At 54.3% G+C, this 21,530-nt stretch overlaps 7 protein-coding genes across 7 annotated transcripts; 5 read left to right on the top strand and 2 right to left on the bottom strand.

The window, feature by feature from the left end:
* Nucleotides 1-1,770: 1,770 nt before the first annotated feature.
* On the top strand, nucleotides 1,771-4,149 carry M409DRAFT_63127 (uncharacterized protein; the record flags this gene model as incomplete). The annotated part of the gene is made up of 1 exon (XM_033815451.1): nucleotides 1,771-4,149. The coding sequence occupies one exon, from the start codon at nucleotides 1,771-1,773 to the stop codon at nucleotides 4,147-4,149; it is 2,379 nt and encodes a 792-aa protein (XP_033673332.1).
* A 2,103-nt stretch (nucleotides 4,150-6,252) lies between these two features.
* On the top strand, nucleotides 6,253-7,281 carry M409DRAFT_50141 (uncharacterized protein; the record flags this gene model as incomplete). The annotated part of the gene is made up of 3 exons (XM_033811459.1): nucleotides 6,253-6,294; nucleotides 6,347-6,500; nucleotides 6,590-7,281. 3 exons carry the CDS (start codon nucleotides 6,253-6,255, stop codon nucleotides 7,279-7,281), a joined length of 888 nt encoding a protein of 295 aa, XP_033673331.1.
* A 1,665-nt stretch (nucleotides 7,282-8,946) lies between these two features.
* Nucleotides 8,947-10,972, top strand: M409DRAFT_17674 (uncharacterized protein; the record flags this gene model as incomplete). The annotated part of the gene is made up of 3 exons (XM_033804164.1): nucleotides 8,947-8,972; nucleotides 9,028-9,047; nucleotides 9,120-10,972. The coding sequence occupies 3 exons, from the start codon at nucleotides 8,947-8,949 to the stop codon at nucleotides 10,970-10,972; spliced, it is 1,899 nt and encodes a 632-aa protein (XP_033673330.1).
* Nucleotides 10,973-12,141: 1,169 nt separating this feature from the next.
* Nucleotides 12,142-12,957, top strand: M409DRAFT_35630 (uncharacterized protein; the record flags this gene model as incomplete). The annotated part of the gene is made up of 1 exon (XM_033810423.1): nucleotides 12,142-12,957. One exon carries the CDS (start codon nucleotides 12,142-12,144, stop codon nucleotides 12,955-12,957), a length of 816 nt encoding a protein of 271 aa, XP_033673329.1.
* A 60-nt stretch (nucleotides 12,958-13,017) lies between these two features.
* On the bottom strand, nucleotides 13,018-14,043 carry M409DRAFT_63125 (uncharacterized protein; the record flags this gene model as incomplete). Its single annotated transcript, XM_033815450.1, has 1 exon — nucleotides 13,018-14,043. One exon carries the CDS (start codon nucleotides 14,041-14,043, stop codon nucleotides 13,018-13,020), a length of 1,026 nt encoding a protein of 341 aa, XP_033673328.1.
* Nucleotides 14,044-14,822: 779 nt separating this feature from the next.
* On the top strand, nucleotides 14,823-17,034 carry M409DRAFT_17671 (uncharacterized protein; the record flags this gene model as incomplete). The annotated part of the gene is made up of 7 exons (XM_033804163.1): nucleotides 14,823-15,550; nucleotides 15,599-15,728; nucleotides 15,786-15,795; nucleotides 15,843-16,003; nucleotides 16,060-16,128; nucleotides 16,182-16,453; nucleotides 16,500-17,034. The coding sequence occupies 7 exons, from the start codon at nucleotides 14,823-14,825 to the stop codon at nucleotides 17,032-17,034; spliced, it is 1,905 nt and encodes a 634-aa protein (XP_033673327.1).
* A 207-nt stretch (nucleotides 17,035-17,241) lies between these two features.
* On the bottom strand, nucleotides 17,242-20,351 carry M409DRAFT_63124 (uncharacterized protein; the record flags this gene model as incomplete). The annotated part of the gene is made up of 3 exons (XM_033815449.1): nucleotides 17,242-17,280; nucleotides 17,333-17,581; nucleotides 17,634-20,351. The coding sequence occupies 3 exons, from the start codon at nucleotides 20,349-20,351 to the stop codon at nucleotides 17,242-17,244; spliced, it is 3,006 nt and encodes a 1,001-aa protein (XP_033673326.1).
* Nucleotides 20,352-21,530: the final 1,179 nt, after the last annotated feature.

Here is a 21,530-nt window from a genome sequence, read left to right as displayed (position 1 = left end):
GTGGTCGAGTGCTACGCAACAGCACGCGTCGTCGCTGCGAAGACAATCAATCGAGTGCGAGTTCTAGAGCGCTCAACTGTGCCCCGGCGTGCGTGTGGTTCGGCTTCACACACACCGACTCTGGCGCAAAAGCAGACTTGCGCTGCAGGGTCTGTTGTGCGAGGCCTCGGCGTGGGAGCGACAACGCTGGCTCTGTTTCAGGATTCATTCAGTTCTAATTTTGGCTACTGCGGGCATCCATCCACTGTGCTGTGCTGCTTCGACGCTTGCTTGCCTTTCACTCACCCAACATTCACTCGCACACACACTGCACCTCACCAGCCTCGCCGTACAACCGCCTGCTCCTTTGGCCTCGACCGCTTCTGGATCATCCTTCTTCTTCTCACCTCTGCACCGCTAGCGAGCAGCAGACGACCCATTGCCTCCGGCACTTTGTGCGACGCCCACGGCCTTCCTTTGTCAGCGATCCGACACGATCAATAGAGGCGCATTTGGCCGTCTGCAAGAGACTGAACACGTCCACCACCCACGCCCGACTTCACTTCGCCCGCCAAACGCGCCGCTTCCTTGTACAGTCGACCGAGCGCATCGCATAGAGCAGCTGCTGTCTCGGACGCATTACCGCCAAAGCGCCCCAGTGCCAGCTAGATTTGTGGCCGCTTTGGGACACAAACCCATACCCAGGACTCGAACAAGACCAAGGCGCGCTACAGAAGCTACAGACGCCTGGTCAGGTTGTGAAAGGCGGAAACAAGGCTGTTGGATTGTCTCAGAGCTGGTTCTGTGTTCGGTAAGTCCGCCACTGCTGTTTGCGAGGGCTGCGGGAGGGTCTGGCTGGCAGTCACGACTCTCCCGCATACCGGTCGACGACCCTCATTTCACGCTCGCTCCGTTCGCCTCTTATATCAGCAGCGCAATCGACCGTGGCCATACGTCTGGTAATGCTGATTGGTAGACAGTCAGAATCGCTCAGCGCCACAGGCAGCTCTCTCATTGGCTGCACTCGATTAAGCCCAGCGTCCCGCCTTTGGATCGTCGCTCTCAGCTGGGCCTCAGAATCGAGAGCCCGCAGTCTAGTCGCCAGACCTTCGAGAGCGTCTATCTGCATGTCATAGCAGCCCGCACGCCCATTCACGAACCGCCTCTTACTCCTCCTTCGCGCCCACGCGACGATGTGTTGAGGGTGTGCTAAGAAAAGCATCCCACCTCACTTCTTCCAGGATTATTTTACGTTCCCTCCCAGTCGACCCGCGACCCCAGAGGCGCATCGCCGCGCTCTGTGTATCATTTGGCGCCCTCGAGATCTGGCATCTCTCCACTCGTAGCCCTTCCTGGCGAAGGCTTTTCGGTACGTCCATCTCTTTATTGCGCAAGAGTGTACTCGAGACAATGGCCATGCGGTCACTGCATCGTTGGCTTACCATCCTCGTGCCCGCCTGTTTACACGAACGCAAGCGCCATTGATTCTTTCATGTGCAAATCGATGGCCAGTCGTGTCTGTAGTCTTGTCTTGTCTCTATCTGCTGAGGCCTTTCTGCCTCCCAACTTTTTATCGTTCTCTTGACTTGAGATGTCTGGAAAACTGACATGGCTTCGTCCAGATCGTTAATAGCCAATTGGCAACACGAAAGTCCACGCACTCATACCCACGATACAAGTCAACAAAGATCAGATGGCCGGTTCTGGCAAAGAGGAAGACTGACCGGCTCTTCGCCAACCGCATCTCCATTCTCCTTCCGCTCTATGTTTTCTCCTCCGTCATCAGCAAACATGTCGCAAACAGACGACGAAATCAAACAATTACCCCAATCTGCGACGACCACTTCGCAGAAGACTCTGCAGCCGGCACACGACTATGAACAGGTGTTTCGAAAATTCCACCAGCACACCTTGAGCGATTCGTCCAATACGTTAGGCTCAAACGAATCGTCACCTACAACTACGATATCGACTGTGGACGACTCGAGTGCCACTGAGCCTTCACCTGGATCCTCGCCCGAATCACCACCTCCATCAACATTCGCAGTTGGCATGCTACGGCCACGAACAGCAGACGACAGCAGGTCTCCCTACTTCGAACTCCAAAAGCAGCCACCGCCTAGGAAAGGTCGGAATTTGAAAAATCTTGCTGTCAATACGTCTAGGCATACGGCCAGGGCCGCATCGACAACAAGCCTACCCATTCATGGACCTTCAGACGACAAGTCCACTATACTCTCCCCATCTTTTGTAAAACCACCTACTCCACCGCGGCGAAAACCAAGTAATTTGGGTCTTACCATCCTCACGCCTGGAGGTGCCAAACCACCCCCGCAAGAAGTCAGGCTAGCAATTCCCCCAACCCCTGGATTCAGCAGGCCAGGCACGTTACGACATTTCCAATCATCCCCATCTTTGCCCCTGGTACCTGGCCTCGGTCTACCGCACAGCAACCAACTCATACAGCAACAAAGAACACTAGACACGATATTCTCGCCCATCGAACCCAAAGAGTCGCCCCAGGAAGAGGAGGAAGACGAGCAGAACTTTGACATTCCGCTGTCGAAAGAGGAAAAGCCTGAAGCTTATCCCGATGGACCGATATGTGTCTACGACCCGAATATCGACCTCTACCTGGAGCCCACAGCAGAGCAGGCCAGACAATACGATGTCATCATGAATGTAGCAAGTGAGGTACGGAATCCATTCACAGCACATCATGAACCGGCTCCGGTGGAACCTGATGTCCGCATTGACGGCGGAGGCGGCATTCAGTATGCTCCCAAGCGGACACGCCTTGCCATTCAAACCCAGGATGGTAAGCCAAGCAATATTGAGAGTTCTCCAACGACCCCAAAAGCGACCCCACTGGAGACCACTTTCCCCAAGCCTAATCTACTCGCAAAGGACCCAGAGTACATCCACATTCCATGGGAACACAACAGCGACATCGTCCCAGACTTGCTACGCCTGGTCAAGCTCATAGACGAGAAGGTCATCGAGGGCAAACGTGTTCTCGTCCATTGCCAGTGTGGTGTGAGCAGATCAGCGAGTCTTGTCGTTGCTTATGGTCTCTACAAGAACCCGTCGATGAGCGTGCAAGAAGCTTACGATGCTGTGAAGAAGAGAAGCAAATGGATAGGTCCAAACATGAACTTGATCATGCAACTTCAGGAGTTCCGATCCAGCCTTGCTCGAGGTGGCCTGCTCCCAGGAAACCGTGGACTCAGCCCCCTGACACCCAGCTCAGCGTTGAGTGAATGGAACGGACCATTCTCGAACAAGCCCTCCCCACTGGCGACAAGAGAACCACTCTCGGCTGTCGAGCCACCGTCTGCGAGTGCGCGGAGTCCTGCTGATGACGCAGTCGTCAGCCCTGGACCATCTTCGGCTCCTTCTGGCTTCGTCTGGCCTCCAAATGACAAACAACGCGGACTCTCGCTCGACCCAGCCAAGCCTACTACCGCGTATGTGGATCCGTCTGGACATGTTGTCCCTGTCTTGAAAGTTATCGAGGCGGATAAAGTGCCTTCACGAAAACCTCTTGCGGAGGAGAAGAGACCTTCAACCTCAGCAGAAACTCAACTATCATCTCCACGTACGGCTGAATTCGCCATGACACCATTACAGCCTTCGAGGGAGGCTGATCCTGCAGACACCTTTGGACTGATGTCGCCCACTTCAACCGAGTTCGCTGCCAATCCGTTCGACCGATCAGCTCTTCTGGCATCACTCGGGATGGGGTCCATGCGAGCAGACGAGGAGACACCAAGACGATCACTCTCCCTTCGGAATCGAGAGAGGCCTCAACCGAACGGTGTCGACGGCCAGCGACTGCAACCCGAGGGTGGCCGCAAACTCCGACCAAAGCTCTCATCTCCCACACTACGCGAACAACAACAGCTTCAGAGCTTGCAGGCCAAGATCGAAGCCACGCTTCCCGTACGAAACCACCACTCTGCACAGCTCAGGCCAGACGACGACGCACCTCTAATGTCACCCCGTGCAACGGAATTCACTTCCAACCCGTTTGCACTTTCCCTTTCCATACCTTCAAATCCACCGCAGGACACCACATCGGGACCACCTCGAACACCCGATGCGGATCCTCGCAGTCCAGCTCACAAGAGCCAAAGTCCGATTGTTCGGAACATCTTCGACGTATTATGACAGCAAACAAGGAACCGTCTGAGGGCAACCCGGGACAGGGCACCGGGGCCTTTGACACACTTTAATCTTTCGATTCTTGCAAACCCCACATCGGTTGCATTTTGTGCGATGCATGGGAAACGGGAGGAAAAGCTACATGGGAGTTTTTGGCGTTTTCGGGGTCTGGCTGATTGAAAGAGGCTGGATGGGTTGGGTGTTTGTTGTTTTGTTGTTTTTTGGCCTGATGGAAATTATACCCACTTTTTTGGCGCACGACTGCAGCAGCATTTGCATTGCAGGAGTGATTCATGTGGGCATGTGGGTTAGTTATGAGTAGGATGGGTAGGGTAGGGAGAGGGAGGTCTTGGAGACGACGGCCTGGGTGCTGTAAGATAGTTAGGGGCTGAAATTTCCAGATCTTTGTGAAGCTCACGAACAGACTTTGTTTCTATGGTTCCACATCTTGCGTTCTTGAACTGAAGCCGATTGCCGAGTACAATGACAAGACGTGGAAATCACATGTACCATCCTGTCGCGAGAAGATGCACGGGCAAATGCACGGACGTGGAGAGGTTTGACTTCACCTCTCACCTCTTTTTCGGCATGCTGTCTACTGTGACAACCTAGGAGGGCGCTGGCAGCCCTTGAATTGCATCTGCTTAGAGGATGTAATCATGCACACCGGGGAGAGATTTATTTGTTCGGTCACTTACTCCTTTACTTACTGCTTTACTTGCTGCTTTACTTGCTGCTTGACTTGCTGCTTTACTTGCTTACTTACTTACTTCTTCACTTGCTTACTCACTTACCTACTCCTTTACCCCTTCACTTACGCCTTTACTTACTCCTTTACTTACTTACTCACTTACTCACGATGCTAAAATCGACGAGGAAGGCATGAACAACGCTCGATGAAGTAAGTCGGAAGGTTGGATTGCCTATCGGTTCTAAACATCGGACGATCGAATATCGTCGTGTACTAAAAGGCACAGAAGAGATGGTAATCAAAGCTAGGGGCCGAGCAACCTTGGAGATCCCTAGGGTCGATGAGCAGTATGATCGATCGTCTGGCGTGGCACGGCTCATGCATTTGTCGGATTTAGTCGGAATATCCGTTGCTGGGGAGGCGGTCGTGTGGCTTCTGCTTTCGTTTAAGGCCGGGTGCTAGAAGTCGAAGTCGAGTTTGGTGCTTACGCAGACTTGGGTGCGATACTGCAATATACCATGTTGTATCTCTTCACGCCCGTGCGTTCACTCTCAGGCTCTAAGAGATTCGCTTGTTGGATTCAGAGTCTGCTAACACACTTCAGAACAGTCAATGTCAAGCACTTCATCGTCGGAGTCTAAGACTGATTGTTGCTCGGACTTTTCAGCCAGTAGAGAAGAAAATATTGTCGATATTGGCGACCAATCGCACCGTCATGTGCTTCATCCAGCGAAGGCTTGCTGTCTCCCACGTATTGATTGCCGCCCTCTTCACGGTGGTGGGTCGACGGCGTTTCATTTTCCATGACCTAGCGATCAGAGGCTAATCCTCTATAGCGTCCCCGAACTTACTAACATCTGTTGCATATGCGTGCCCTCGAGCTTCATATGACTTCTCGAACTCGCTCTTCAAGTTGTTCTCAATTTCGTTGAAAATCGAGATAAGTATGACATGTGACAATTGGCATCGTCCGCACAGGCCCAAGTATAGCCTTCCGAACGTCATCTCTTGTTCGAGCATGTTGTCTTTCGACTTCTCCTCGATGTGAACCGAAAGGAAATTTTCGAAGCTCATTGGTTCAAAGCTCGGTACGCTAGCGGCTGCCTGCATCATATCGTCCGCGAGAATGCATGTGAACCAATGAGAAGATGGTGAGACTCTTGCGTGCGTTCTTGGAGTGACTTCAAGACTTGGATGTTTGAAGAGATGGATCACAGGATAACGGAAGGCGTCACAGGAGGCGCGATGCAGCCTTCGTGGTATCGAAATCCCGGAGACGCACCTTCCTCGTTGGTACTTTTAAAGACTACATGTCGTTATTTCAGCTGAAGCCTTGACTCATCTCCGTGCTGAACAGACTACACTTCACCTTGAACTCAAGTCGGTGGCACAGTCCTAGGACTCTGGTGTGGGAATCTATGTCGAAAGTCAAGGTCAGAATAATTTGCGTCTCCGACACTGTAAGCGATTGTATGCCTGGAGTCCACTTCGTCAGCTCACTTCTCTTTCCAGCACAATCACTCACCGCGTGAAGGATATAAACTGCCCAAGGGAGACGTCTTGATCCATGCTGGAGACTTCACAAACCAAGGCAGCCTCGCAGAAGTGAAGAAAGCAGTCGACTGGATTTCGAAGGCTGATTTCGAGGCGAAAGTGATCGTAGCAGGTACGATATTCCACACCATTGTTCTCGGAAAAGGAAAGCAGAGAATTACCCTGACATCTGGTGCTTAGGAAACCATGACTTATCTTTAGACCCCGATTACGCATTGAAGCACAAGAGCGGCTGGGGTGTAGTACCCGCAGACGTCGAGGCCTGCAGGAACCTCGTGGTTGCTAATGATAATTTCGTTTACCTGCAGCACGCGAGCGCAGTGATACCGTTGCCTTCCAAAAGCACGCATCTTCGTATCTTCGGTTCGCCGTATTCGCCAGACCGAGGACGACAAAATTGGGCGTTCCAGTACGAAGAGAATGCCGCGGAGTCAATTTGGAACGCGGTGCCGGAAGAAGTCGACATTTTGGTCACTCACACGCCTCCCAGGGGACTTCTGGATGCGTCGAAACATTGGGAAGAAGGCGGTTGTCCGGCATTGAAGAGCGCCTTGTTGAGAGTACGGCCGTTGGTACACGTCTTTGGGCACTGCCACGAAGGCAGAGGAGCGACGGTTGTACAGCACATCAATCGTAGTGACAATCCCACGCCATCGATTACGTGGGACGATCCTGGATCGCAAAGCAACAAGCAGAGCCTCTTGAATCTAAGCCGCAAAGGACTTGACTTGCGCTCGGGTGAGCAGACTGCGCTGGTAAATGCGAGTATTATGGCGACGTCATTCCATCGAGGCTCAAAAGCGTTCAACAAGCCAGTTGTTGTCGACATCGAGATCCCACTGCGAGATGCAAGAACAGCGAGCGGAAATGCGGAAGCAGCTGGTGTGGAATGAGGCTAGCGTTGATGCATCATTACGAGATGTCGTTGAACAGGAACGCAGTTGGTTTTTTCGACGGTTGGCTGCCCTGCATAGCAATCGGATGCGATCGTTAAACACATCAGGTCGTTCGGGGTAAATCTGTAGGACATCAAATGCCCAATCCGGCAATTTAGTGTCAATCTCTGCGTAACATTGCACCGAAGAGCCTCCAAGGCTGGGCAAACTGGGTCGGTGGAGTGTTTGTTGCACCTGACGACATCATCACAAGTGCAGGAGTAACAACCACGAACCGAACCACGAGGGAGCACTGGTAGTGATGTACAGTACAACGCAGCAGTGCAGAGATGGATCGCTCGTGACTGGTGGTGGTGAATGGCAGATGCCCAAAAGACACGGCTGGTGAAGCCCCGCACCAGTTGATGGCCTTGGATGCCTGTCGATTGATTGTCTTGATTCAGATTGCTGGATCACATGGCCAGCAGGTGCAAGGTGAAACGACAGCTGCTGAGCTCATGTCCAGTCACTCGGGCGGTTAGGGATGGCCGCGAAGATTCGCCGTCTTTGTGCCATGGAAGCAGAATGGAAGCAGCGCGACAGAGGCAACGATTGCTGCTCGGCTGGGTTGCTGCTGCTGTGTTGCCTGGAGACGGAGCGAGTCGTATGCGGCCTGCCTATGCGATGCACTGTGATGTTCACAGCTGATGGCGCGTGGAACGTGGTGGTAGACCGCTTCGATTCGCCCGTCAGCCGCTCAAGGCTTTTGGCAGACCACAGCCGTGGTGTTGTCTCTTGCGGGCTGACTTTATTGTCACGACGAATGCGTCGCTGGGGCCCATGTCGCTCGAAGGCTGTTGGCTGTTGCGACACCTATTGGAAGCGGTCCCGCGGTGTTGTCCAATTGGCGAGGGTCGAGACGGTGGGAGTGCAGTAGCCTGGATTGAGGCATTTCTTAGGTGCAGCTCCAGCGCAGCAGGTGGAATGGGAGAGCCCGCGGGCTGGCAGCGCGCAGTGTTGCTGGCGACGTGGGCGAGACGGTGGGCGCATTCATCAGGTGCCTCGCTCGCCACTGCAGCGTGAAGTGTGCGAAGACAGACGGTGGTTTGGCTGCTTTTGCGTCGGCGACAGTCACAATTTTGCTTTTTCGCCACGACTTTTATTCCGGCCTGTTCTGCTGTCTTCCAAGGGCCGCCTTGTTCGAGCTTCGCACTCTCGTCCGGCCTGCCCGACACCGCTCTGCGCTCATTACTACTGCCCATCTCACGCAACGGCACGCGCAGTCGCATGCTGCTGTGCTCGTCTCTGTCACGCTGTGCAGCCGAAGCCGTCGCAAAGACGTACAAATCCATCGCGCGGGCAGCGTTGATTACTACAGACTTTCGACGACCGCCCAGCACCGCGCTGCCACGCTCTTCCGGCCTGCCTGACTGACGTCGCCGCCCGGGATCCCCAGGGTCTGTCATCCGGTCTGCCAGCGAGTCTATGCGAACGCCGTGCATCTCCTGTTGATCTTGCACTCTTGCGATTCTGGCCTACCGGAGAGGCGCAGCGTCTGCAGCTGAGATCCGATATATGGATGAGGCTGACCGTGGTCGCCGCCAACTCTCCACTACAACCACCTCACCGTCGCCACGGCGCCCTCTGACATTGCGCCATACCACTCCGGTCTGCTGACCGGTCATGGACTCACCTCTACCAGCAGACCCGTATGCCGCCTTAGGGCTGTCCAAGGACTGTAGTGCGGCCGACATCAAGAAAAAGTATCGCCAACTGGCCCTCAAGTAAGTCGTGAATGCCCAAACAATACTCCAAAAATCATCACTGACATCCCTCTTGGCATCACCCGGATAAAGTTTCTGATCCAGCGGCGAAAGAAGAGGCTTCAAACCTTTTCTCAGCCATCGCTGGCGCATACGAGATCCTCTCAGATGAAGTTCGAAGAGGACGTTACGATGCGGCGGTCAAGTTGGCCGAGTTGAGGCGGGAGGCCATGGAGAGTCGCGGTGGAAGTGGTGCACGTGCGGCAGAAACGACATCATCACCGTACAAGGAGTCAACGTCAAGGCCGGGTTACGCCAGCCGTGCATCAGAACGAGCGGCGCCACGCTATGAGACCGAGGAACGCCGACCATCATACGCCACCAAGGGAGACTACTTCGATCAGCCACCGCGGGCTACCGCTCGTAAAGAGCCTGAGTATGAGCGACCGTCAAGAAAACCGACCCACGATTCGAAGGACAAGTCATCACGTTCGGCGAAAGAGAGCAAGGAAAGCGAGCGGGAACGAAGGAAAGACAAGACCCGCAAAGCCGAGCGAGATACCAGGAGGGATCGAGACCGCAAGTACGCGGCCTACGCTGAACAAGCGTCAGAAAGCGACTCAGATGAGGTTGCGAGATGGCAGCGAAAGCTGCGCGAAGAAGAAGAAGTGCGAAGAGCAAAGGAGGATGAACGAAGGGCTGCGAAAGATTACTACGAGAAGGCCTACAAACAGCAGCAAGAAGCGGATGAGGGGGCGTACCACGATGAGCGTGCGCGCAAGATGTTCGCCGCCAGTGCTCAAGCACAAGACTACATTCGCTCATCTCGCGCTCGACCCAGGCCGGACTCAGAACGCCGTCCATCACCACAGCGCATGGGATCGTCAAAAGACAAGTACGAGTACGTGAGGCGTAACGATGGAAGGCCATCCGCTGTGCGACGTGGCTCTGAACGACCGAAGACTACAGGACGTGACACCGAATCGTCGCGAAAGACTAACACCAGAGAACCTGAGCGTCGTTCAAGTGCTGAGAAGGTGGACGAACCCCGCCGGCCACCTACACTGAACCAGACAAGGTCATCACCCGCCGATATCCACATTCCTACCGACAAGCCACGCTCGCAGTCGCTTCAAGTGGATGCAGACACTACTCCGATTCCCCAAGTCAAGCGAGCCGAGACCATGCCATATGGCATGCGTCGTGAGAACACTGCCCCGACCAAAGGTTCTGGCTTGAGGCAAACTGAATTCAACGAAGGTCTTGCCACACCCGCGACGACACCCGAGTATAACGGGCCATCCAACGCCAACTCCACCAAGTACAGCTATGGCCGACAATACGCTGACGACATGGAGTATGCTACCCCCGACGGATACAAGACAGAAGTCCGAGAACCTCGTGACCGCGAACCACGGGAACGTGAACGCGACACCCGCGACCGCGAGCAAGCCCGCAATAGTCGTCCGACTTTTGCTCGCAAGATGACTCGAAGCCCTTCGCCTGTCAAGGAAACCCGCGAGAGCCGTGAGCCAGTCGAGAGCCGAGAAAAGGCTCGCACCAGCTCTGCACGATACCAAACTTCACCACAGCCACCGCCACTGAATACGCGCACCACCAGCTACGTGTACGGTGGACCTGGTCAAGGTGTTGAGGCCTACGATCGATCTCGTCCTAATAGTGGCCGGGGAACAAGTCCACGAGACGCGCCATACCTTTATGGTGAAGTTCGGTCAGGTGAAGCGCGGCCAGCCTCAGGCTCACCGCGTCAAAAATATGGGCCTTACTCACCGCCAGATGAGGGCGTTCGCTACGGACGGACTATCCGACCGGAAGACATCAAGTTTCAGACTGGAAACTACAACTACAAACGAGGTAGTGGCGACCGGCCAAATGTGAGCCGCCATGGTTCTGGCAACCCGGTCTATGCAACTGCTCGCGCGTAGTTCAAATTGGCATGTTCAACACATTGGTAGGAGTTCGGGGACAACACGGAACGGCATTGTACGGACAACATCAGCATTTTTTCTTGGAGAGGATGATTCACGAAACTACGACACTGTAAATATCCACGTCACACACGCCTGACTGGGAAAACCGCATTTGGGAAGGCTGTGTCAAACGCCACTCGCTGGGGGAAAAGGATTTCTTCTCAAGGTACTTGTTGGAATGACAAGAATTCTCTCGACTCGAGAGCTTGGTCATGCGTCCACGAATGGGGATGACGATTCTGCTAAATAGAGATATTCAGTAACGATTGTAATGAAGACGATTCCTGGACACTCAAGATCTGCTACCCTTCTCCTGCATCTTTCTCCTACCCTCGCATGAAGCCCTCATCTCTCCGATCTCCAGGGGAACCACGCCCTTGATCGTGCCCTCGGTTGCTTAGACTGCTCACGAGTTTTGGGGATGGATGTACAACTCGGAGCGGAAGGAAGGGGGTCGTTTGTCATTCACCGCTCTTGGGCCGCACATGCAGCTCTTGGGCTTCTTCGCTTGCACGACTCGGCGGCATTACTTTCACGAAGTCTCCGATCCGGCTATACGGTTCTTTCTCGCGAAACACACGACTACCATCGTCGTTCCGATTCAAGGGGAAGATTATTCTCCATTACTGGCTGGCCAACTAGCCGGTCTGAAGTGCGAACAGGAGCGTGGTCGCTATTGAAGGATCGGAGAAAGAATGGTTCTATGCGTCCTACTTTGAGCGCAACGCCGAGCATTGACGGAACGGATGGTGTCGTCGTTTCGCGTGTGATCTCACGAGAGATGAGGTACCGTAAGTGACAGCGGTGCCAAACTGGGGGCCATTGGCGAACATGACGTCTGCTTGAAAGTGGGATGCCTGAGCTTCGACTTCATCAGCCCAAGTCTCACCACAACTACTCTCACATGTCGCGTTACCTCGCACAAACAACATCACTGAAGCATCTAGCCACATCTCCCTCGTTCCATCCTCACGTAAGTCGTACCATTTCTCTCGGCCATCCGCCAAGATTGTTAACGTCCTCCAAAAACACAGCCACGATACCTCCGGGCCTGCAGATTCCGACCTCACATCTGGACTCACCACGCAACCCGCGGTCTCGCCACCACCGTCGTCGCCGCCAACATGGCTGAGCAACAACAACCCGCCAAGAAGCAGCGCACCCATCCCCCTTACGAACTCCTCTACCACCCGGGCATCCCCGGCCGGGGCGAATTCGTGCGCCTCGCCTTCGAAGTCGCCGGCGTGCCGTACGCCGACATCGCCAACGAGGACAAAGACGGAGGCGGGTACAGCACCGTGCAAGAGATTTGCATGAACAAGAATACGACCAGCGACGACGGGACGAACCCGCCGATTTTCTCGCCGCCGGCGTTGAGGGTCCCTGGTGCGGGGAGGGATGGCAAGGCGGTGGTGATTTCGCAGACGCCGAATATTTTGTCGTATTTGGGGGGGAGGTTGGGGTTGGTGCCTGAGGAGGGGGAGGAGGGGAGGTTCTATGTGCAGCAGATTGCGTTGACGGCGTTGGATTTGAATGATGAGGTGCATGATACTCATCATCCTATTGCGGTTATGAAATATTATGAGGAGCAGAAGGAGGAGGCTCTGAAGAAGGCGGAGGATGTGAGGGAGAATCGGATACCGAAGTACTTGTCGTACTTTGAGCGGCAGTTGCAGTGGAATAGGGAGGTGGGCAAGGGGAAGTTTCTCGTCGGTGACAAGATCACGTACGCGGATACGACAGTCTGGCAGGTGTTGGATGGGATTTCGTTTGCCTTTCCGAACGAGATTGAGATGAGGAGGAAGGAGTTCAAGGAACTGTTCCAGTTCTATGATGATCTGAAGGAAGAGAAGGGGATCAAGGAGTATCTGGCGAGTGAGAGGAGGCTGCCGTACTCGATGGGTATCTTTAGACACTATCCGGAGCTGGATCGCCAGTGAGGCAGATCGCTCTGTAATGATAAATGAAAGTCGCTGTTGACCTCTCATCATGCTCTGAACTCATGCGGTCGCTCGCTGTCCAATCTGCCAACTAACCAAATCTTCCCTCACATCCATCTCTTCTAGCTCCCCGGCAAGCTTACGGTTCGCTCGGCTCTTGTGAGATTGCCGGGAGAAGTTGCGTCTATGTCCTGCTCTTTCACTGGCCGCCTTGGAGGTCATTGAGCTGTCTCTCGAAGGAACATCTGCGTCTGGGTTTGGAGTTGAAGTCCCCGAGCCAGGCTGGCTACCATGGCCACGCGTTACAGGTCTGCCGCTCTTTCCCCAGCCATCACCTCCAGAGAAGATGTCTTCAATGCATTCATCCGCCCGCAGCTCGCCAGGCTGACTAGCCCAAAATGCAGCTAATGTCTGTCGATATAGATCTTGTACCTCGCCCATCTCTTTATTCGTGGTGCTGAAATCCGGTATGGGAGGCCCATCAACACTAGCATCAGCCGTCGACCCAACACCGTGCGGCGTAGAAGCCGGCTCCGAAGAAGAAATAATTCCCGCAATACCCCCAAAGACCGGCGCAGTCCTCAACTGCGGGGCAACATAATCCCTCGTCCCCTCAATATGCCGCATATGAATCCCAATCTTCAGCGTGCTGTTGATCTTGCTATCCTGCATCAGATATCGCCTCACGATCCCCTTCTCCGCCTCAGGAGAAATCGGCGACTGCAGTTCAGAATTCTCGCAGTACTCCGCAAGATTCAACTTGACATGTCCCAGCACGATCCTCTCCCCTCTACCCCCAGCGCTGTATTCTTGCACGACCTCGAAGTGCACGCTGCATTCGTGCAGCATCCCGCCTTTGCCGACCGTCAGACGCACTTGTGTAGTTTTCTCGTAGTCATACTGCACGCGGTGGTCTTTGATCGGGCACTTGTTCGTGCGCCCGCGGTGTTCGGCGGCCGTGGAGGCGGGGAGGTGCCATTTTACGAGCGAGGTGCCGGAGACGAGGGGCACGTTGTTCAGGTCGACGATGCGGAGGGTGACTTCGAAGCGCACGCGGCGCGATTTGGAGACGAAGGCGCTGGACATTGCTGTCCGCGCGTAAAGGGGTGGGGTTTAGCGGGGAAGTGAGGGCATTGTGGTCGTGGGTTGACAGTGAGGATGACGAAGTTCGGTGGTTGTGCACGTGGCGGAATTCGTCGGATGCAGCAGATCGTTTTTGCCGTTTGGGGGTGTGGCAGGGATCAGGGGTCGGAATGTCGGCCTGCATAAGCGTAACGGCTTCGCGACTTCAGGTCTTCTGAGTGTCCTATATCAACTGCACGTGTGATGCCTCTTGCCAGCAATTGTTGTTTGCAAAGATATTTGCCGTGAAGATCAGTTGGGCGCTACCTTCATGATCGCGTCACAGCATTATAATATGTCTTCTGCCCTATAGCTCAACTACTTTCCCACCTGACCCCTCAGTCTTGCAGCTCATAGCTCGCCCTCGAGCTATCCTCACACTCTCCTCCTCAAGCCAGGACCTTCGTATCTCAACAATGCATCCATATAGGTTGGTTTAATTCGAACTTACTCAGTCATGAGATCCAAAACTACTTGCTGGGTGCTGTATTTCTTCCTGTATCTCTTTCTCGGTAGCTTTATGTTGCTCCAGGTGATCCATATCGAAGTCAACTGACTTTTAGCGTGGCTGCCATTCGAAGCGCAATTGTGGTATGACCCCGCCGTGTGACGGATAGGCGAAGTTAAATCGATGGCGGGGCTTCATCTTTCACGTTCATATCACTTGCACTCCAGCTTACACTTACTTTCCACCTCAACCTCGCACCACTTGCACTTGAACTCTCAGCACTGATCCATTCGCCATGCCGCCGACGAAAGCAAGCCAGGGCAAAGGCAAGATCACATGGAATGGCGAGTTGAAGTCCTGTCTACATATCATGCACACGGATTTCGATCTACACCGCACGCAGCGAGTACAGATCTTCAACATCGTCTTCAAGCGATACTTAACCAGCTGTGGCCTCGCCGAAGGTGCGGAAAGCAATACAATCGAGAGCCAATACCATGAGAGAAAAAAGCCAACGGCACGAGATTGGCCATCGGTATGCCAGCCGCCTGCCACCGCTCGAGACATCGAAGCGAGAGAAGCATTGAGGACACGCATTCGGGAGGCGCTGTCGACATTGCAGTCACAATATCGACCTGCAACCGCCACTGAGGCGGACCAAGGCCCATCAGTTGCACCTCAATCGAGTGCTCCGGTTGAGAGCGCTGCAACGCCTGTCAGATCGTCGAGATTTCGCGCAGCTGTTGCTCAAGCTACGTATCACCCACCAACAACTCCTCAACCGACCACGTTAGCAAGCGCTTTCGCGGTAATCCCAAGAGTTGCGACGAAGCGTAGAGCTACACTTGCTACACCTGCTGCTGCTGCTAAACAGAAGGCATCTACCTCACGATCGCCAAAAGTCGCCCACTACAAGAAGGATGGCACCAAATTCATGAAGTCACCGCATACCACAGTCCACCAGCGTCCCGATAAGGTCTCTGAATGGGCTGCCCATCCACCACTGTCTGGTCTTCTGTTTCGGTAAGTGCCAAATTTATGTTGCGGAGAAACCATGACTGACTGTGGCAGGTACTGGGAGGAAGACCCGATGTGCGATCGAGATTCGAGCGAAGGATTTTGGTCCCGGAAATACCATAAGTCGGATGTACTCGACTACGTCCCGCCCGGGAGTAATTCGGTCATGAATGACATCTTCAAAGTAAGCTGGACTACCATATATCGAATGGCTTGGATGCTGACTGCCTCTTCTCCTTAGCATCTGAACAGTAAGTGAGAAAGAGTCAGCAGAAAACAAGACACTAATTTGTCGAAGAGAAACCAGTGGATTCTCCATTCATTTCGACATCCTCGTCGCTCCTTTGGATCATCTCTGAAAAGCTCCTTAAAGGATTGAAAGACGGCAACACTTCTGGAAGACTGACCATTATCGATGCCACTGCATTGAAGAAAGAAACCGTGTTCTACGTGAATCCGGTAGGGCTTTTGCTACGCCTGTGAAATCGACTGCGTCAGCTGATATCTTTGCTCAGTTTCATAGGGCCATCAAAAAAACCTATGCATTCACAGACGGAGCATGGAGATACGCTGGCACCAACGAGGTATGTCTTCTCATCAGATTAATACATGTACTCGGCTGATTTGTTGTCTGTAGTACCTTGTGTGGCGAGACATACCTCGTCGCGCCATCTTGCACACCTTCAACTCCCGAGACCTACTTCAACTTTCCGCCAGCAGCCAATCTGTACACGCTGCACTGCGACTGGAAGTCCTGGACCAACCACGCACGAGCTTAGTTGGTGGGAAAGTACCAATGCTGCGAAGTGGCAACGTCCAGCTAAACGCAGACATCGTCGTCGGATTGACCAAGCTATGCAAGTTCTTTGGGTTGGATGCGCACTCGTCCATGGAACACATTTCACACATGTAAGTCACCGGTGACTGCACGAGAGATCATGACTGACAAAATTAGTGTGAGCGATGTTGTCCAAGGATGGGTTCTCCAGGTCGAACGCCGTGAGCGTCATGAGTGGGATCAGCTTGCCACGATCTTCGCAGAGAACATTGCAAAGCGCAGCACCGCACCCGTCTCCGTCACGGAGAAAGACTGCATGAAGATGGCCTTCCTCAACGGCGTCTCATGGGGAGATGGTCCAATCAACGCCAGACACTCGGCCGAGCTGATTGCCAGAAAGGATCGAAAGGCGAAGGCGAAAGGCCTAGCTGAGCCCGACAAGATCGTCCTCCAGCAGTACGAAGCCTCACGGCTGCAGGTTGTTTCATACCAGCTGAGGGAGAAGCAACGTCTTGAAAAGCACCATGAGCAGAGACCTTCTCTTCTTGCCGGGCCCGAGGACGGTCATGACGATGAAGACGAAATGGACATGGTGGACGAGGACGTGGGACTGGAGATTGAGGAGGATGTGGAGCCCACCACGCCGATGCAGGTGGACGAAGATGAACAGATCACGTACGACGACGATTACGACGATGAGCTTATGGCGTGAGGGAGGACTCGGATTGGTAAGGATCGATTGTGGGTTACATATGGCGGCATTGCGTTGCAGGCGTTCAGGCGTGATTCAGGCGATGTAATGGAGACAAGTGAGATAGAGACTGCAATGATACCAAATGGCTGCTTTTGCCTCAGTTCATTGACGCTATTGATACACGCTACCCAATTGTCCTGTATTTCTTCGCCTCTAATTCACAACCTAGTCGTAGCGAGGACCATCGTCGTGAGCAGCAGGAGTCTACCATCAGTTAGCAAAGGTTCAAAAACGTCTTCTGAATTAATCAACTCACCTCTGCTGAGTATGGACCTGGCGTCTCTGGGAAGCCACCTGGGGTATTATACGCAGCTGGCGTCTGATACTGCCCGCCCTTCCAGGCTCCGGGCGTTGGCTGATCGAAGTTCCCACCGGGCGTTGGTGCTGAGTCCTGGAAGCCTGGAGTTGGGGCGGCGTCCATTCCAGTGTACGCAGGTGTCTTTGAACCGCCGCCGAGATAGGCTGGTGTTCGACCTCCGCCTGCATTTGGGTTCCAGGTGCTCATCTGTACGAAGTTAGCCAAAATGCAAGCACAGTTCGACGTCGACGACACTTACACCACCGCCGCCGCCGCCGCCACCACCCCAAACGCTACCGCCTCCGTATGCTGTGGCCGACCCGCCATACGCAGTCTGACCACCTCCGTACGATGTGGCGCCGCCATAAGCTGGCGTCCTCGCCCCGCTGTCTTGCTTCCACGTAGGAGTACGTCCACCAAGGCCGCCAGCGCCAAGGTAAGCTGGAGTGCGACCGCCTGCACCAGGAGGAGGCCCGCCGAATCCTCGCCCAGGAGTCTGGCCACCCATTGGACCGCCACGACCAGGCGGGCCTGAAGGACGACCGCTACCAAACAGACTGGCATCCGGAGCTATGACATTTCCAGTCGATGGATCAATCACTGCCAACTTGTCCTTGCGGACGGGCAACTTCTTGTTCTTGGCGTGAAGCTCAACCGTGGCCATATCGTCAGTCGAATCCTTGACGATCCCGATCATGCCCTTTTGAGGGCCCATTCGGACTCTGACCGTTCTGCCAATTAGTCTGTCGCGACCCTTCTGCTGTGGCGGAGGCATAGGGGCTGGAGCGCCGCCGTTCGGTCCTCGCAGTGCGGTGTTCATCTTGGTGAGATCGGTACCGACTCGACCGCCCTTAGCAGCCGAAATCTCCACGTTGTTACACCGAGCAACCCACACGCCTGCGTTGTCTCTCGACTCTCGACTCTGCGCGAAGAGGAAGTTGCGGTGAATGTGCAGGACAGGACCAGACTTGCCCTCACCACCGTACTCCTTCACTCCATCGCCGACCTTGATTTCTTGACCGAGCCTATCAGCAGCAGACCCAGCGTCTCTACGGCGTTCGATCTTGTTTGAGATGTTGGTTGGAAGAAGTGTTCGTACGCCGCCAAGCTGATCCATCACCCGCAAGCTTTCCCGATCGACTTTGATAACACAGCCAACGGTAGATGCATCGAGCTGGACAAGGTCGAACAGGTCGTACTTGCTGGCTCCCACAACGCCGCCACTATCAGTCGCCTCTCGCAAGTCTTTCGAAAACACGCTGATCTCTTGTTGATTGCTGTCAGTCAGGATGGTGATGCGATTATCCTTAGTTTTCACGACCATTCCGACTTCGTCTTGGTACTTGCTGCCTCCAATGACCTTGACATGGTCACCTTCCTTGAAGAGCTTGCGCAGATCTCGCATGGGCGCTTCGACGGTCTGACCACGCAAAGGACCGTCGTCGACACGGATTCGAACGACTTCGCCATAGACCTCTGTTGCTCGACCGATCAAGCCCATCTGTTCACCACGGAAAATCTCAACCTTGTCTCCAGGTAAGTAGTCCGCGCCAGCGTTGGTCTTCAGCGTTGCTGCGAGCGCAGCAAGGTCGAGGTTCTCAGTACCGTCTTCTGCTCCAGCTGCGAATCTGGTCACTTCTTCCAGAGTCGGGTTCACATTCTCGGTTTGCAGGGCACTAATCCTCACTCGCTCCAAGAGGAACCCATCCTTGTACTCCTTTCCTTGATAGTTGTAATGGTTCTTGCTAAGACCACCCGTGCTGGTCAAGTACTTGGAGTGCCTCTTCTTCGCCTCGGTCTCGCTAAACAGTCTGGCAGGTGGTCTGGCGCCGAGTGGCTTCTGTATCCTCTTTCGCTTCACGCCTCCCTGACCATCAGGCTCCACGAGAGGGGCGTTGGCGTCCTCATTCAGACCGTAGTCAAGTCGTGGAACAACCTTGAGATCGACCTCTGTCCCGTTTGGCTCAATGTCTTCGATCTGAGCAAGGTCGCCAGAGTATAGCCCACGCTTGTAGCGTACGTACATGCCTGCTTCGAGTTGCTTGGTCTTTCGTGTACGGAGCAAATCGGGCATTTCCTCCACTGGGATCATCTGAGGCTTGGTGCCGAAAAAGATGTGCGTGATGCCCTCCAGAGCAGGTAGGATATCGTCCTGACGTGCTGCCTCAACGTACAGGCTGCCACCCATGGGTCCGCTGCGCTCGAAGGCTGAGAATATCTGCACCGGTTCGCGACTCTTAGATCGCTCGACTATGCGGTGCTGAATGGCGAAGATGATCTCACGTTCTTTGCCTGGTCGACACTTCAGCCGCCAGATGCGTGGGTCATTAACACCAGGCATGAGCAGCTTCTGTGGGACAATGGCAGAACCGGCACCACCAGCACGCGCTTGCCGACCGTATCTCTCTTTGAGCCTTGCAGCGGTCTCTTCTACGTCCATAGCCTCCTGTCGCTCTCGTTGGCGATCAAGCTCACGATGCATGCGGTCGTCGCGATCTGCTCCCGGGGGCAGCTCTTGAAGATCGTCTGGGTGCATTTCTTCGCCGGGCATGTCATCTTCCTCCTCTGGCTCCTCTTCGTCGTCCTCGTCGACTTCGGCTTCAACATCAATGAACTGATTGCGTCTCCTCTTTCTCCGCTTCCGAGAGGGCTGTTCCTCGTCTTCGTCCTCTTCGTCCTCTTCCTCGTCCTCTTCTTCGTCGGCACCTTGCGCTTCCTCCTCTCCCTCAGCTTCACCCTCCTCATCGTCGCCGTCGGCGGCGTTCACGCCATCTCCGTCTTCCTCTTTGAGGTCATCGTCGTCTTTGGGCGCAGATCGGGCGCGCGGCCGCTCTGACGATGGCTCATCTTCATCCTCGTCGGCTTCGACGTTCGGCTTCGCGTCGGCTTCATCGTCGCTGCCTACTTCTGGTTGAGGGTTAAAGTCGTCCTCCTCCTCCTCGTCAGGGAACTCTTGGTCGAGGAAGTTGGCGCTCATGGTGGCCGATGTGTTGGATGCGGGTTTGATGATGTGTTGATGAGAATCTGGCGGACGAGGGGAATGGTGACGGTGGTGCAGTCGGAGAGGTCAGAGGTGCAGGAATGTTGGAATGCAGGACAGAGGGCGCGATGTTTAAAGATGGAGGTTCGCGGGCAGGCGGGTAGAGCCGAAAGTCTAATGATGCGCAGCTCGTGAACAAAGCGCGGCGCTCTCTTCACGTATCCATCCACTTTCATTTCTACTTCCGCTATTCCAACCAGGACAAAGACTTCACTTCCAGCTATCGGCTGCCGCTATCTCGAATCTGTGTCATGTGATGGCCAGGCACATATTGACGGCCTGACGGTAGGCGATGCACCGGCAGGCTGTGAGATGCGAAGTGTTTGTACCTCGTGCTTCGCCTCACCGGTGAGTGAGGGTAAAAGGCTGCACCATCCGCAACAATTCATCTTTCGCTCCTTGCCTTGTATTCCTTTCATATCGCTCATCTTAGTTTTTGACATGGAAGACCATCGACTTGGCGAGAAGAAAAGCATACCTGTGGGCGATGATCCAGCAGACCCTCCGCCTACCTATGAGGAGTCTCAGGAAAGGCCGGCAGACTGGACGCTGACAGATGATAAGAATGGTCACAGCCGATCTCTTCCATGGACCAACGGCATCTGGCAAAAGCTACAGGAAACAGCTGGCTCAAGTTCACAACGAAACATCCTTGTCCGCCCATCGAAGCCGCTCATACTACTTACTGCCGACCCTCGAGCTGTCCTTTGTAGATGCGGAAGGAAGGTCGATACTACTATATCGTCGCCCGGCTTGGAGCCTGGTTCGGTTCGTTGCATCTGCAGCTACGTGGTAGCAGGAGATGGTAGCTCTCATTACCAGCCTTCCGTACTATTATGTCCTGGCAACGGCTGTGGACGTCGCGTTGATTGGCTTCGGGATATCTCGAGCTTTCGCACTTGCAAGTGTGGACAGCGATTCTCGAGCCAGGGGATTCCGCTTTTCATGAACTTGGGCAGATTGAACGCGAAGGATATCAGGTGCCCTTGTGGTGAGGTGAACGACACAAGCGAACGTTGTAGGGTCGTGCACAAGGACGCTTGTAGTTACGAGTATGTTCACGGTTAATATTCGAGACATACACGCTGACTGAGTCGTTCAGATACTGGTTGCCAT

The sequence above is a fragment of the Zasmidium cellare genome (genome assembly GCF_010093935.1).
Source record: "Zasmidium cellare ATCC 36951 unplaced genomic scaffold M409scaffold_3, whole genome shotgun sequence".
NCBI lineage: Eukaryota > Fungi > Ascomycota > Dothideomycetes > Mycosphaerellales > Mycosphaerellaceae > Zasmidium > Zasmidium cellare.
The sequence above is the reverse complement of the archived record's forward strand: the minus strand, read 5'-3'. Positions and strand labels throughout refer to the sequence as shown.